We start from the raw sequence: 13,739 nt of genomic DNA, 5'->3' as shown, positions 1-13,739 counted from the left end.
CGCCCACCTCCTTCGTTCCGCATAGCTGGCGTGAGCCGCAGGACGCAGGTAGGAGATGTTCCTCGCTCCTGCGGCTTCACACACAGCGATGTGTCATGCCGCTGAAACAAGGAACAACATCGTAACATCGGTCATTTCCAAATTATGGAAATGACCGACGCTACACCGATGATACGATTACGAAGATTTTGCGCTCGTTAATCGTATCAAAAAGGCTTTACACACTACAATATCGCCTGCGACGCCGGATGTGCGTCACTTTCAATTTGACCCCACCGACATCGCACCTGCGATGTCGTAGTGTGCAAAGTGCCCCTTACCTTTAAAGCACCCCTCCAGCAGTGAAATAAAAAGAAAACAAAACGCAGGAATGGTGCTTTTAATCAAATGCAGAGAAGGAATGGAGTCTACAATTTGCAAACTTAAAAAACGTAATGGTTTAAAAGGGGCTGTCAAGACCCAGACAAAAACGGAATATCAGAAACAAAACATTTCTGTACTGTATGGTGGCGTCCATTGGCACCTGCAAGATGTTACCATCCCCTTTAAGTAGAAGTCAACAAGGTATTAAAATTACAATAAATAAATAAACTAGAAATCTTTAAATATGCTAAAACATCCAATACTAGAGTTATTAATCTACCTTCTCCATTCTCCAGTGGTCTTTTCCTCTTCCAAAATTCTGATTCTTGCTTCTGCTCTCCTAGTTACAGCAACGTAAGAAAGAATATCAGATCAGGATATAATGCACAATAAAGGCTCTGTTCACACTAGCAGCATGATTTACCAAGTCGAATCTGTTCAGCAATTAATTAAAATGCTCAATGCGTAACCAGGCTGACTTTAAGGCTATGTGCGCACGTTGCGTTTTTTCATGCGTTTACACAGCGTTTTAAACTGCAGCGTAAATGCATGCATTGTGTGTCCCCTGCAAAGTCTACAACAATTAAGCAAATTCCAGACGCACGTTGCGCTTTGAAACGCAGCATTTTGGATGCCAAATTTTTGACAAAATCGATTTGTTCTATAAAGCAACCTGTCACTTCTTTTGTGCGTTTTGGATGTTTTTCCCCTATCTGTCTGTGGGAGAGCACGCATCCAGAACGCATCCATTCTGCATTCAAAATGCATCCAAAACGCACATGCAGTGACAAAACGCTGCAGAATATTTGTCAAGGCAGAACGCAACGTGCGCACATACCCTAATTGGGAGCATTGTGGCTCCAGTATTTTCTGAAGCAAAAACAAGTGAAGCAAACTGTGCTACTCTTGCCATCAAAAACAATTGTTTAAAAGAACTAAGGGGCCCTTTGCACACTACGACATCGCAAGCCGATGCTGCGATGCTGAGCACGATAGTCCCCGCCTCCGTCTTAGCTGCGATATCTTGTGATAGCAGCCGTAGCGAATATTATCGCTACGGCAGCTTCACATGCACTTACCTTCCCTGCGACGTCGCTGTGGCCGGCGTCCCGCCTCCTTCCTAAGGGGGCGGGTCGTGTGGCGTCACAGCGACGTCACACGGCAGGCGGCCAATAGAAGTGGAGGGGCGGAGATGAGCGGGACGTAACATCCCGCCCACCTCCTTCATTCCGCATTGCAGACGGGACGCAGGTAGATTTCCTCGCTCCTGCGGCTTCATACACAGCGATGTGTGCTGCCGCAGGAACGAGGAACAACATCGTACCGTAGCTGCAGTCAAAATAATGAAAATGACTGAAACTACACCGATCATACGATACCGACGCTTTTGTACTCGGTAATCGTAGTTAAAACGATTTACACACTACGATGTCGAGAGCGACGCCATTAGTGCGTCACTTTCGATTTGACCCCACCGACATCGCACTTGTGATGTCGTAGTGTGCAAAGGGCCCCTGAGAGTCCTCAGTGGTTGATATCTTTTAATGGTTAACTGAAAGGATGGTGATAATAGCAGCTTTCGAGACTACTCAGGTCTCTTCATTAGGCTCAGTAGAACACAAATTCTGAAGAGTCACATATTTATACACAACAGGACATAGAATAGAGCCGTAAATAAGACAAGTTATGTGAAGCAGAACTATCAGTATGGCAAGAGGACAAGCAGTTGTGGCAGTAAATATTGCAGCAGTTCATAAATAAGGAGTGTGAAAGTTTTATTGTCCTCTGATTGGGGTCTGGTCCTGAGTTGTGATGCCCCCAGATGCTCTGAGGAGCACATTTCTTAATTGATGTAAAAAGACATAAATCTATGTGACACATTCATTCCTGCTCTGAATGTGTCAAAGGGTATCATATGTTTGTACTCCCATAGTCTCCTGTCTCTGTGGGACTTGAAATTTCCTTTCCTTTCAATACCAGCAATTTCCTGTCCATGATGCTGTGGTCTGGGTTACAAAAATGTTTGGCCACAGGTAGATCCATCCTTTTTTTCTCTAATTGTGTGGCGGTGAGAATTCATCCTTGTCCTGAGCTGTTGTCCTGTCTCCCCTACATACAGACCCCCAGCTGCACATTTGGTACATATAATTAAGTACACCACATTTGTTGTGGTGCAGTTGAAGGTACCTGGGATCTTGTAGTCCTGATGTGATCTGGGGATCTTTATCTTGTCCGTTGTCAGTATAAATGGACAACTAAAACTTTCACACTGCTTATCTCTGAACTGCAGCAATATTTACGGCCACAACATACTGATAGTTCTGCTTCACATAACTTGTCTTATTTACTGCTCCATTCTATGTCCTGTTGTGTATGAATATGTGACTCTTCAGATTTTGTGTTATACTGAGCCTGATGAAGACACCTGCGAAGTCCCGAAAGCTGCTATTATTACCATCTTTTCAGTTAGCCATTAAAAGGTATCAACCACTGAGGACTCTCAGTTATTTTAAACAATTTTTTTTATTTATACTGGCTAAGGCTACTTTCACACATCCGGTTTGAGCCCTGCGGCTCAATCCGGCTGTGAAAACTATGCAACGGATGCGTCGAAAACACCGCATCCTTTGCATAAGTTTTTACATGCGGCCCGTCCGTTTTTTTCCGGTTGCGGCATGCTACTGAGCATGCGCAGTGTAAAAAACCGCATGCGGCGACCGGATGCGTTTTTTTCCGCATCGCGCCGCATCCGGCCTCCATAGGTATGCATTGAAAAATGCGCCGCAGCGGCCGGATGCGGCGCGATGCGGTGTTTTTTGCCGGAGCAAAAAACGTTGCAGGGGACGTTCGATCCGGCCGCCGCATCGGCTAAATCTGCCGCATGCGGCCAAAACCGGACCGAACGCAAGCCCCTGCGGCACAATACGGCACTAATGTAAGTCTATGCAAAAAAAAAACGCCACCGGCGTTACAAAAGCCGGTGGCGGTTTTTCTGCAGAACGCCGTATTGTGCCGCAGAGCAAAAATCCGGATGTGTGAAAGCACCCTAACACGGTACAAAGATATATTTTACCTGTATCAAAAACAATGGAAGCCTGATGAATTCCAATTGATGGTCACTACATGCGTGTGAACAGAGCTCTACTGTATTAGACATATTCTAGTACATTATCTAACAACTTAGATATTGTCTCTGCCGTGAGATCCTAAGTATAGTACTTCTATCTATATTTGTGACTCTACAATAACCAGCAAAAAGAAAACCTACCTTCCCGCAGACCTGGGACCAGTTTAAATATGATTTCTTCAAGAGTATTGTCTAATCTAGAGATGGAAACAGAAAAATGAATTAATAATTGTTTTGTTATCACTTCCATCATAACTTTTTAATTGATAAGTTGCTAAATTTTGAAGAAAATAAAAAAGTTTACAAGTCAGAAGAGAGGGGAGCTGGGATCCAGGCAATTCCAGCAGTGTGCCAGCTGTATGACACAGCTGACATCCACTACTGCCGGGTAAGCTCCTCAGCCTGGTCTGTCTGCATTTATGTAAACCAGCTCAAATTAAAGACCGCCCTGTCGTATATATGTCACAAGGCAAGAAGGGGTTTAGAACTTTTCTTATGAGACAGATGCACTTGAAGCAAAGAGTTAACACGTAAAGAGAAGATTTAGTGGCGCTCTCTCTATACATCTCACAGAACCAAGGTTTGCAGACTGGATAATAAGCCTAGCATCCAGCTAAAAAGGACATGTGGGAGGAGCATTGTGAAAAGAGCTCTGTCTGTCAACAGTTCAGGACACTCCCACTCCTAAAGACAGAAGCTCAAAATCCTCTTTCCCAATTGTTAATTTCAGATGGATGGCAACCATATAATACAGCCCTTACATTATGCTATTAGCATCTGCTATGTGCAGTGAAGGCCAAGTGCCCATTGTCAGGTATATACTTTATGTTTTGGAGGATAATGCCCTACAGAAAAGGTCCCCAACCTTTCTGACCAGGAGAGTCACATTCAGCTTTTAGGGAGGGTCGCGAGCCACATCACGCTCTCACCCCCTTCACACTAGCGACATCCAGAGCCCCCATTACCGATATAATGGCAGCCAAAACGTTTCCCCCAAGGGAGCATACTAAGATCCAGGGCATCCTACCTTATCCCAATTCAGATCTGATCCTCTATACGGGGCTAATCAAAAAAGGCCCCATCTAGAGACCTGCTCTACATAACTGTTTGCTAGATCTGGTGCTAATGCACAAAGCTGGAAGACTGCAGCCACACATCAAGGGGCCACGAGCCACATGTGGCTCCCGAGCTACAGGTAGGCACAGAAGGCAACTTTAACACCTTCACCCCTGGACGATTTTCCATTTTGTTTTTTTTCCTCCCCTTCTTCTAAGAGCCATAACTTTTTTATTTTTCTGTCAATTTTGCCATATGAGGGCTTGTATTTTGCGGGACGAGCTGTACTTTTAAATGAAACCATAAGTTTTACCATACAGTGTACTGGAAAACAGCAAACACATTTCAAGTGTGCAAAAAAAGTGCAATTGCATGAATGTTTTTGAGATATTCTATTAACCATGTACACTATAACATATATAGGTTTATTTTTATCTAAGGGGTTAAAACAAATTCAAAAGTTTGTCCAAAAAGTGGCGTACTTTTTGCGCCATTTTCCACGACCTATAGCGTTCTCATTTTTCGGGATCTATGGCTCAGTGACGGTTTATATTTTGCGTCTCAAGCTGACGTTTTTAATTATACCATTTTTGCACAGATGCTACGTTTTGATCGCCTGTTATTGCAGTTTGCACAAAATTTGTGGCGACCAAAAACCGTTTTGGCGTTTGGAATTTTTTTGCTGCTATGCCGTTTACCGATCAGATTAATTGATTTTATTTCTTGATAGATTAGGCATTTCTGAACACAGCGATACCAAATGTGTGTATATTTTTTCTTTTTTTTTAATCCTTTAATTTTCAATGGGGCAAAAGGGGGTGATTTGAACTTTTAGTTTTTGTTTTTTTTTAATTTTTTAAAACTTTTTTTATACTTTTTTTTTTATTTTACTAGTCCTCCTAGAGGACTATAAGGATCAGCAGTCTGATCGCTCATTCATTTCTGTTGATCACAGCTACACTGCTGAGATCAGCAGAAATGCTCATGTCTTGTAACAGGCAGCACTTGGATGGCTGTTACAGGAAGTGAGTCATGTGAGATACAGGAGCCATCACATGACCCTGTGCTACCATGGCAACCAATGGCTCACAGTGATCACGTCACGGCGCCGCCGATGGAGCCGGGTAAGTGCATATTTACCGCGGCGGGCATTTTAATTGCGCTGTCAAAATGTGACAGCGCATTTTAAAGGGTTAACAGATGCGGATGGATTGCGGATCCACCTGCGCCTGCGAGGCACACGTCTGCTGTTCAAATTAGCAGACATGTGGGGGATCACCGTAGCAGCCGGCAGTGATTACTCAAACATGACTTAGGACGCAACAGTATGGCCAGCGGTCATTAAGGGGTTAAACAAAATGACCAGGATGCTTTACTAAGATGCCATAGAGTGAGCAACAAAAACATAAATGGTTTTTCTTTGCAGAAAACAGGATTCACAGTCCTAACAAAGGCAATACAATGTTAGTTCAGCAAATAAGTCCAAGCATGAAGAGTAGACTTCACACAGGAGGGCCTCTTACCTCAACACACAGACAACTAATGACTACACCTGATTTTTCTTATGTCCACCATAGAATACCCTAGCTTAGGCTGCTTTCACACATCCGGCTTGAGCTCTGCAGCTCAATCCGGCTGTGCAAGCTATGCAACGGATGCGGTGAAAACACCGCATCCTTTGCATAAGTTTTTCCCATGCGGCCCGTCCGGTTTTTGCCGCTTGCGGCATGCTACTGAGCATGCGCAGTGGCAAAAACCGCATGCGGCAGCCGGATGCGGTTTTTGCCGCATCCGGCCGCCATAGGCATGCATTGAAAAATGCGCCGCATCGGCCGAATGTGGCGCGATGCGGTTTTTTTTGCCGCACGAAAAAACGTGCCAGGCAACGTTCCATCCGGCCGCCGCATCGGCTAAATCTGCCGCATGCGGCAAAAACCGGACCGAGCGCGAGCCCATGCGGCACAATGCGGCACTAATTAAAGTCTATGCAGAAAAAACGCAACCGGCAGCAAAAAAAACCGGTTGCGATTTTCCTGCAAAGTGCCGTATTGTGCCGCATTGCAGAAACCGGAGGTGTGAAAGCAGCCTTAGGGATATGTGAGCAGCCAGTCCCACCCATCTCTCTCACTGCTTGTAAACCTGGTCATTGTCAGCCCTATTAACCTTCTCAGTATTATACGTATTGGAGTCTGCTACCAGGCTTACATCATAGAGGATAACCACCTCTGTGACACATATCTCCCCTCCATGACGTGTCTGGCCACCATCTTACATACCTCCCTCCACCCTCTGCCCAAAACGGGGGGCATAGCACCTTAAACCATCAAACAGTGGACTCTATACAATATTGGGTGTTCTTCGTCGTTCACTTCTTGAGACAAGACGGCACATAGTCAGACCTCTTGCCACCAACACTGCCTGTTTACACAAGACTAGCTTTATTATTGGGAGGCTTGTCTCCGCTTTTGGAGACCATTTGGCCATAGCCAACTTTGTGCCGTTAAGGAGGTTGGTCAGGGGTGTGGCTACCATCGCGAAATTCTGGATGAAGTTACGGTAATAGCCCACAATGCCTAGGAACGCCCTAACTTGTTTCTTTGAGAGCGGTTCTGGACGTCATCCACCTTATTCATTTGGGTCTTTATCTCGCCCCTGCCCATATACCTTTTTTTCCCGAAAATAACACCTACCCCGAAAATAAGCCCTAGTAGGATTTTTTTTTTTTGAGTATGATTAAAATATAAGCCCTACTCCAAAAATAAGCCCAAGTTGTGGTTCCATAAAGAAGTGTCGAAGCAGCTATAAAAAGTTAAGACGTACAGCAGGACTCTTCATCAAAGAAAGCAGACTTCCCCAAAAGAAAGCAGACACCCCCCAAAAGAAAGGAAACACCACCAAAATAAAGCAGACCCCCACCCCACAAAAAAGAAAAAAAAAATCACACACACAATTACAGCTGGCAAGTGCCGATGGTGTGTGGGCTCTCACACAGAAATCTGCATTGCTCTCAGGTCCCTCGTCCATTTTAGCTGCATTGAAGGGTGGCACGGTGGCTCAGTGGTTAGCACTACAGCCTTGCAGCGCTGGGGTCCTGGGTTCAAATCTCACCAAGGACACCATCTGCAAGGAGTTTCTATGTTCTCCCCGTGTTTGTGTGGGTTTCCTCTGGGTTCTCCGGTTTCCTCCCACACTCAAAAGACATACAGATATGGACTCTAGATTGTGAGCCCCAATGGGGACAGTGTTGCCAACGTATGTAAAGCGCTGTGGAATTAATAACACTATATAAATGAATAAATTATTATTATTATTATTATTGCACTGCAGGTCTCACAAACAGATCAGGTACAAGTGTCACTCCACGAGAGTGATAATGCTTCCAGTCACTAGGGGGAGCCAACCCTGTCTTATTTTTGGGGTAATATCCTAAGTATCTGGTTTCTTCCATCCCGGCAGCACATTTCTTAGGGTTGACGAAAAACCTTGCCTTCCTGTTCAAACTACAGATTCTGACAATCCGCCTGATAACTCCTCTGGTGTCTATGATCTACATAGGCAGACTCGGGCTTCGACCTGCTGAGTGCTAATTCAAAGGCAGGCTAGCAGGAGTTAATCTCGGCTAGTCTGCTTGTTATTCACCTTTGATCACCTGCTGTGGGGGAGTCAATCACATCTGCTCCCCTCCTATGTATGCTGTTTGGATCCTTCCACCCATGACAGCTATAATTTATCTTAGTTGGTCTGGGGAGGTGTGGTGATTCAGACTATCTGGTGTGATACCTGTTGCTATGTGTGGTTGTGTACTTTACCCTAGTTCCCTTTTTGTTTCTACCCTACTGCTCTTGTTTTTCACTTGAGACTCCCTTTGTCTATTACTGTGTGTGTGCACACCGGAGTGCAGTGCGATAATTGTATCAGCTGATAATGGAGGAGATGGGGAGATTAGTCCCTCCCTGTCCGTCGCAGCTGTGATCCAATCGCAGGATCAGATCACAGTATAATGACACTCGGATCACGCTAGCAGCAGAGCAGGAGCCAAGTGTCATTAGCATATTGCATCCGATGCTCTTGCATCAGATACCATACACTCGTGTGTCCCAAGCCTAGTACACAGGTTACGATCCCAGCTCTGCTAGATCTGCATCAGAGAAAACTGAGATGCTATCACAACTTCTGCACCCAGTAAACTAAATGATACATCGCTGGAATGGCGGTCTGTGTTGCTACCATATGGTGTAGTTAGATTACATAGCAAAAAGCTGCTGACAGATTCCCTTCAAGCAAATGCGGTAAATATTCAGACCCAGTAACTATTATATTCAAGTACAAGTTAGAATTAATAACCATCAATTACAACCAAAACACAACCATTAGTAATGGAAATACTGTACCACATTCATTTCAATAACGCCATACCTTAGCATTTCTAAAGGGTTGGTTTCATGAACTTGAATTCCACATTTCGGACAATCGTTGCTTTCTTCAAAATGTTGGACAATACAACTCTTACAAACTTTGAAAAAATAAAAATATTTAAATCAAGTACTATTACAAATACAGAGTTATTTAATTCATATGATTGACACTTGATATATACATTTCCGAGTGTGATACTACATTACTCACAGGCAGCTGCCTGTTGTTTCTGGGTTATATTTGACTCAAAACTTTCCCTATGTCTAATTAGTCACTTGCTCATGTCACTTGTACCTCAATACATCTGCAGGATTCACCCGTTTTGGTACAACTAAAACTGCTAAAGTTTCTCCTATTGATACCAATTGATCTTCCTTTCACAAAACTTTCCTCTCTGTAATATTTCCAGAATGCAGCAGCCAGGATCATATTCCTGTACAGCCACTACACCAAAGCCTCCACCCTGTGCCAGTCATTACACTGGTTGCCCATCTACTTCAAAATGCAACATAAACGTATTACACTCACATACATCCACAGTCCGTACCTGTACTTACTGTTCTGCTACTGATCTAAGAATAATATCCTTCATAATCTAAACCTCCACCTCCCATCTTCAAGACTTTTGCTCTGTGTCAACAGCTCTCTGAAAAGCCCTACCCCAAGGCAACAGGTTAATTCCCAGCAAAACACACTTTTAGGCGTGCTCTAAAAACACATCTTTCACTCTTTTGTTGAAATTGATGAATTATGTGTTAGCTTGTAATGTCTGACAATATATGTACATGAACCTTCTGAATTAAAAAGTGCTGCAGAATATGTCGATGCTATATAAATCTTGTTATTATTGTTAGTTATAAAAAAAAGGTGGCACCAAACTGGTTTATGTAAGTGCACATTTTACCTCATGAGAGTAAAGTGTGAGGACGATAGTGTAAAGACTCTACATTCTCCTTCCTTATGTACAAATGTATGGGGATAGGGGTTGATGGACTATATCTAAAGTGCGAGTACAAATGAACATTAGTTAAGGACAGAGACAATATTGCTCCCACCCACACATGGTAGTGCAGTGTGACCTAACACATTTTTGGTTGTGCCACAGCACAAACAATGTATAGGTACACTAATGAGCAAAAGGGTAACAATGTTTTGAACTTTTGATTTTTAGGCTCCATATCACACCATCCACTAAAGCTCTGACAGTGAGACTACCTTAATGTTATAGACAATCATCTTGGCTATATCATGCATAAATTTGCTTTCGATCTTTGTCCTGCTGGAACACTAGGTAGTCCATTTCATACCAATAGTATTCAACTCGTCTTGTAGGATATTAACATATAGCTCAGCATTGAGACCACCAATGATCATGGTAAAGTATCTAACGACTTTAGCGAATCAACCCCATAGCATCAGGTTCCTTCAATAAACTCGACAGTTCCTTCAATTTCTTGATGCATTATCCCCCTTTTCCCTTATTTCTTCCACATCCATATGCACCCATCAGAGCCTAATCTGGTGACTTTCGTCTCATTACTCTAAATCAACTATTTCCAATCTTCTACTGTCCACTTTTCAGAATTTTTTCCAAACTTGAGCTGAAGCATACGAGCCGCCTCCAGTGCTGTGTTTGTTAAGCCAGAACTAATAGGCCTTGTGATAAGCCGACTTGTTGACTCCGCTATTTTACCTGGACGTCCATCTCTTAGCTTTTGAATGAATGGAAGGACTTATCTTCATATTCTTCCAACTGTCATGGCACTCACATGATGCCGTTTGGCAATTTTCTTGGTTAAGAGGCCGCTATCGATGAGATACCCGATGCTGTTTCTCTTGTCATGGGAAGTCTTCTTCGTGGCTCCTCCTATTCGAACCAGTGACCTTTCACTTAGGAATCAACCTAACAACAGACTAAGCTATCAGGGAATGTGAGAACAGGTTCCAATTTGTAGAATAAAGGAAGAAATATTTTTCCACCACCGGCAGCAACAATGCAGTGACATGCCAAGAATCTGCATAACTAATCATATGCTAAATAGTTGCAAGTCAAACTTATGTATGAGATAGCCAAGATGATTGTGTATAAAATTAAGGTCGTCTCATGTTCCAAGCTGTAGTGGATGGTGAGATATGGAGCCTGAAATTCAAATGTTCAACACATTGTTACCCTTTTGCTTATCAGTGTAACTGATGATAAGTAAAAAAACCTAGACAAATAGGCTAATAATAGCAGGCTTAAATCTAACTATTGGACCTCCAACGAATATCACACGTGGTATGCTGGTAAAATGTAGCGGCCTGTTTATATTGGGTAAATATTGGAAAATGGGCGATGCCGTCTGCGTACATTAACCCATTTACGACCAAGGACGTACTAGTACGTCCTTGCTTGCGTCCCTCCGGTTACCATGGGCTCTGGTGGCATGCCCGTGCTAATCTCCTCACATCTCTACTGATTTGATCAGCCGAAATGTGTGGCTAACAGGCGCAGGTGGATAGGAGATCCACCTGCACTTGTTAACCCTTCAGATCGCGCTGTCAAATACTGATAGCGCAATTTAAATTGCCGCAGTGGGGATCGCGCTGTTCCCGCCGCCATTGGTGGCACCATGACGTGATCACGGGGTGCCAATGTGTTGCTATGGTAGCGCGGGGTCAGCTGATGACCCCTGATGCTACCATTAAGAACTGCCTATGAGAGCCAACAGAGGGCCGGCACTCACAGGAACGCGAACAATGCTGCTCTGATCAGCAGAAATGAATAATTAGACTGTGCAGTGATAAATACCCCTATGGGGATTAGTAAAATAAATAAAAAAATTGTAAAAAAAATAAGGTTTTAAAAATATGAAAAAATAAAAAAAACTAAAAGTTCAAATCACCCACCTTTTGTCCCTTTGAAAATAAAACAGTTAAAAAAAATAAAAAAATACACATATTTGGTACCGCTGCGTTTAGAACTGCTCGATCCGTCAAAATATCAACACGGTGTGGCAAGAAACAAATTCCAAACGCCAAAATTACGTTTTTTTGTCGCCGCAAAAATGTTTTAAAATGTAATAACAGGCGATCAAAACATAGCATCTACACAAAAATGGTATAATTAAAGCCATCAGCTCAAGAAGCTAAACATAAGCCATCACTGAGCCGCAGATCCTGAAAAATGAAAATGCTACGGGTTTCAGAAAATGGCGACAAAAGCGCTACTTTTTTGGGGGGGGAAACGTCTGAATTTTTTTAACCCCGTAGATAAAAATAAAAATATACAAGTTTGGTATCTACGAACTTATACGGACGTGAGGCATCTTACCAACACATCAGTTTTACCATATAGTGAACACTGTGAATACAAAAACCCAAAAAACAATTGTGCATTTGTAGTTTTGTGCAATTTCACCGCACTTGGAATTCCCAAATTTCCAGTATACTATATGGTAAAACTAATGATTTACTTCAAGAGTACAACTCATCCAGAAAAAAATAAGCCTTTACATGGCAATATTGATGGAAAAATAAAAATGTTATGGCTCTCAGAAAAAGGGGAGGAAAAAATAAAAATAAAAAATGGAAAATCGTGGGTGAAGGGGTTGAAATGTTATTGCTGCCCGAAATGATATTAACGATGTATATACAGTGCCTACAAGTAGTATTCAACCCCCTGCAGATTTAGCAGGTTTACACATTCGGAATTAACTTGGAATTGTGACATTTGGACTGTAGATCAGCCTGGAAGTGTGAAATGCACTGCAGCAAAAAAGAATATATTTTTTTTTTTTTTAAATTGTGGAAAGTTTATTCAGAGGGTCATTTATTATTAAACCCCTCAATCCACCAGAATTCTGTTTGGTTCCCCTAAAGTATTAAGAAGTATTTCAGGCACAAAGAACAATGAGCTTCACATGTTTGGATTAATTATCTCTTTTTCCAGCCTTTTCTGACTAATTAAGACCCTCCCCAAACTTGTGAACAGCACTCATACTTGGTCAACATGGGAAAGACAAAGGAGCATTCCAAGGCCATCAGAGACAAGATCGTGGAGGGTCACAAGGCTGGCAAGGGGTACAAAACCCTTTCCAAGGAGTTGGGCCTACCTGTCTCCACTGTTGGGAGCATCATCCGGAAGTGGAAGGCTTATGGAACTACTGTTAGCCTTCCACGGCCTGGACAGCCTTTGAAAGTTTCCACACGTGCCGAGGCCAGGCTTGTCCGAAGAGTCAAGGCTAACCCAAGGACAGCAAGGAAGGAGCTCCGGGAAGATCTCATGGCAGTGGGGACATTGGTTTCAGTCAATACCATAAGTAACGTACTCCACCGCAATGGTCTCCGTTCCAGACGAGCCCGTAAGGTACCTTTTACTTTCAAAGCGTCATGTCAAGGCTCGTCTACAGTTTGCTCATGATCACTTGGAGGACTCTGAGACAGACTGGTTCAAGGTTCTCTGGTCTGATGAGACCAAGATCGAGATCTTTGGTGCCAACCACACACGTGACGTTTGGAGACTGGATGGCACTGCATACGACCCCAAGAATACCATCCCTACAGTCAAACATGGTGGTGGCAGCATCATGCTGTGGGGCTGTTTGTCAGCCAAGGAGCCTGGCCATCTGGTCCGCATCCATGGGAAGATGGATAGCACGGCCTACCTGGACATTTTGGCCAAGAACCTCCGCTCCTCCATCAAGGATCTTAAGATGGGTCGTCATTTCATCTTCCAACAAGACAACGACCCAAAGCACACAGCCAAGAAAACCAAGGCCTGGTTCAAGAGGGAAAA

The 13,739-nt window shown here is 43.4% G+C and overlaps 1 protein-coding gene across 4 annotated transcripts in view; it reads right to left on the bottom strand.

The window, feature by feature from the left end:
• The window catches only part of PCGF5 (polycomb group ring finger 5), a 169,227-nt gene that overhangs the window by 47,254 nt on the left and 108,234 nt on the right, over positions 1–13,739 (bottom strand). For all 4 annotated transcript variants that reach the window (XM_075348753.1, XM_075348756.1, XM_075348755.1 and 1 more), the window contains exons 3-5: positions 8,963–9,059; positions 3,632–3,687; positions 644–703 (exon numbers count right to left, since the gene is read on the bottom strand). In XM_075348753.1, coding sequence (XP_075204868.1) covers positions 644–703; positions 3,632–3,687; positions 8,963–9,059 — 213 coding nt within the window. The remainder of the gene's footprint in view (positions 1–643; positions 704–3,631; positions 3,688–8,962; positions 9,060–13,739) is intronic.

This window comes from Anomaloglossus baeobatrachus, chromosome 5 (genome assembly GCF_048569485.1).
Source record: "Anomaloglossus baeobatrachus isolate aAnoBae1 chromosome 5, aAnoBae1.hap1, whole genome shotgun sequence".
In the NCBI taxonomy this organism is placed as follows: Eukaryota; Metazoa; Chordata; class Amphibia; order Anura; family Aromobatidae; genus Anomaloglossus; species Anomaloglossus baeobatrachus.
This window is presented reverse-complemented; position numbering and strand designations above follow the sequence as displayed.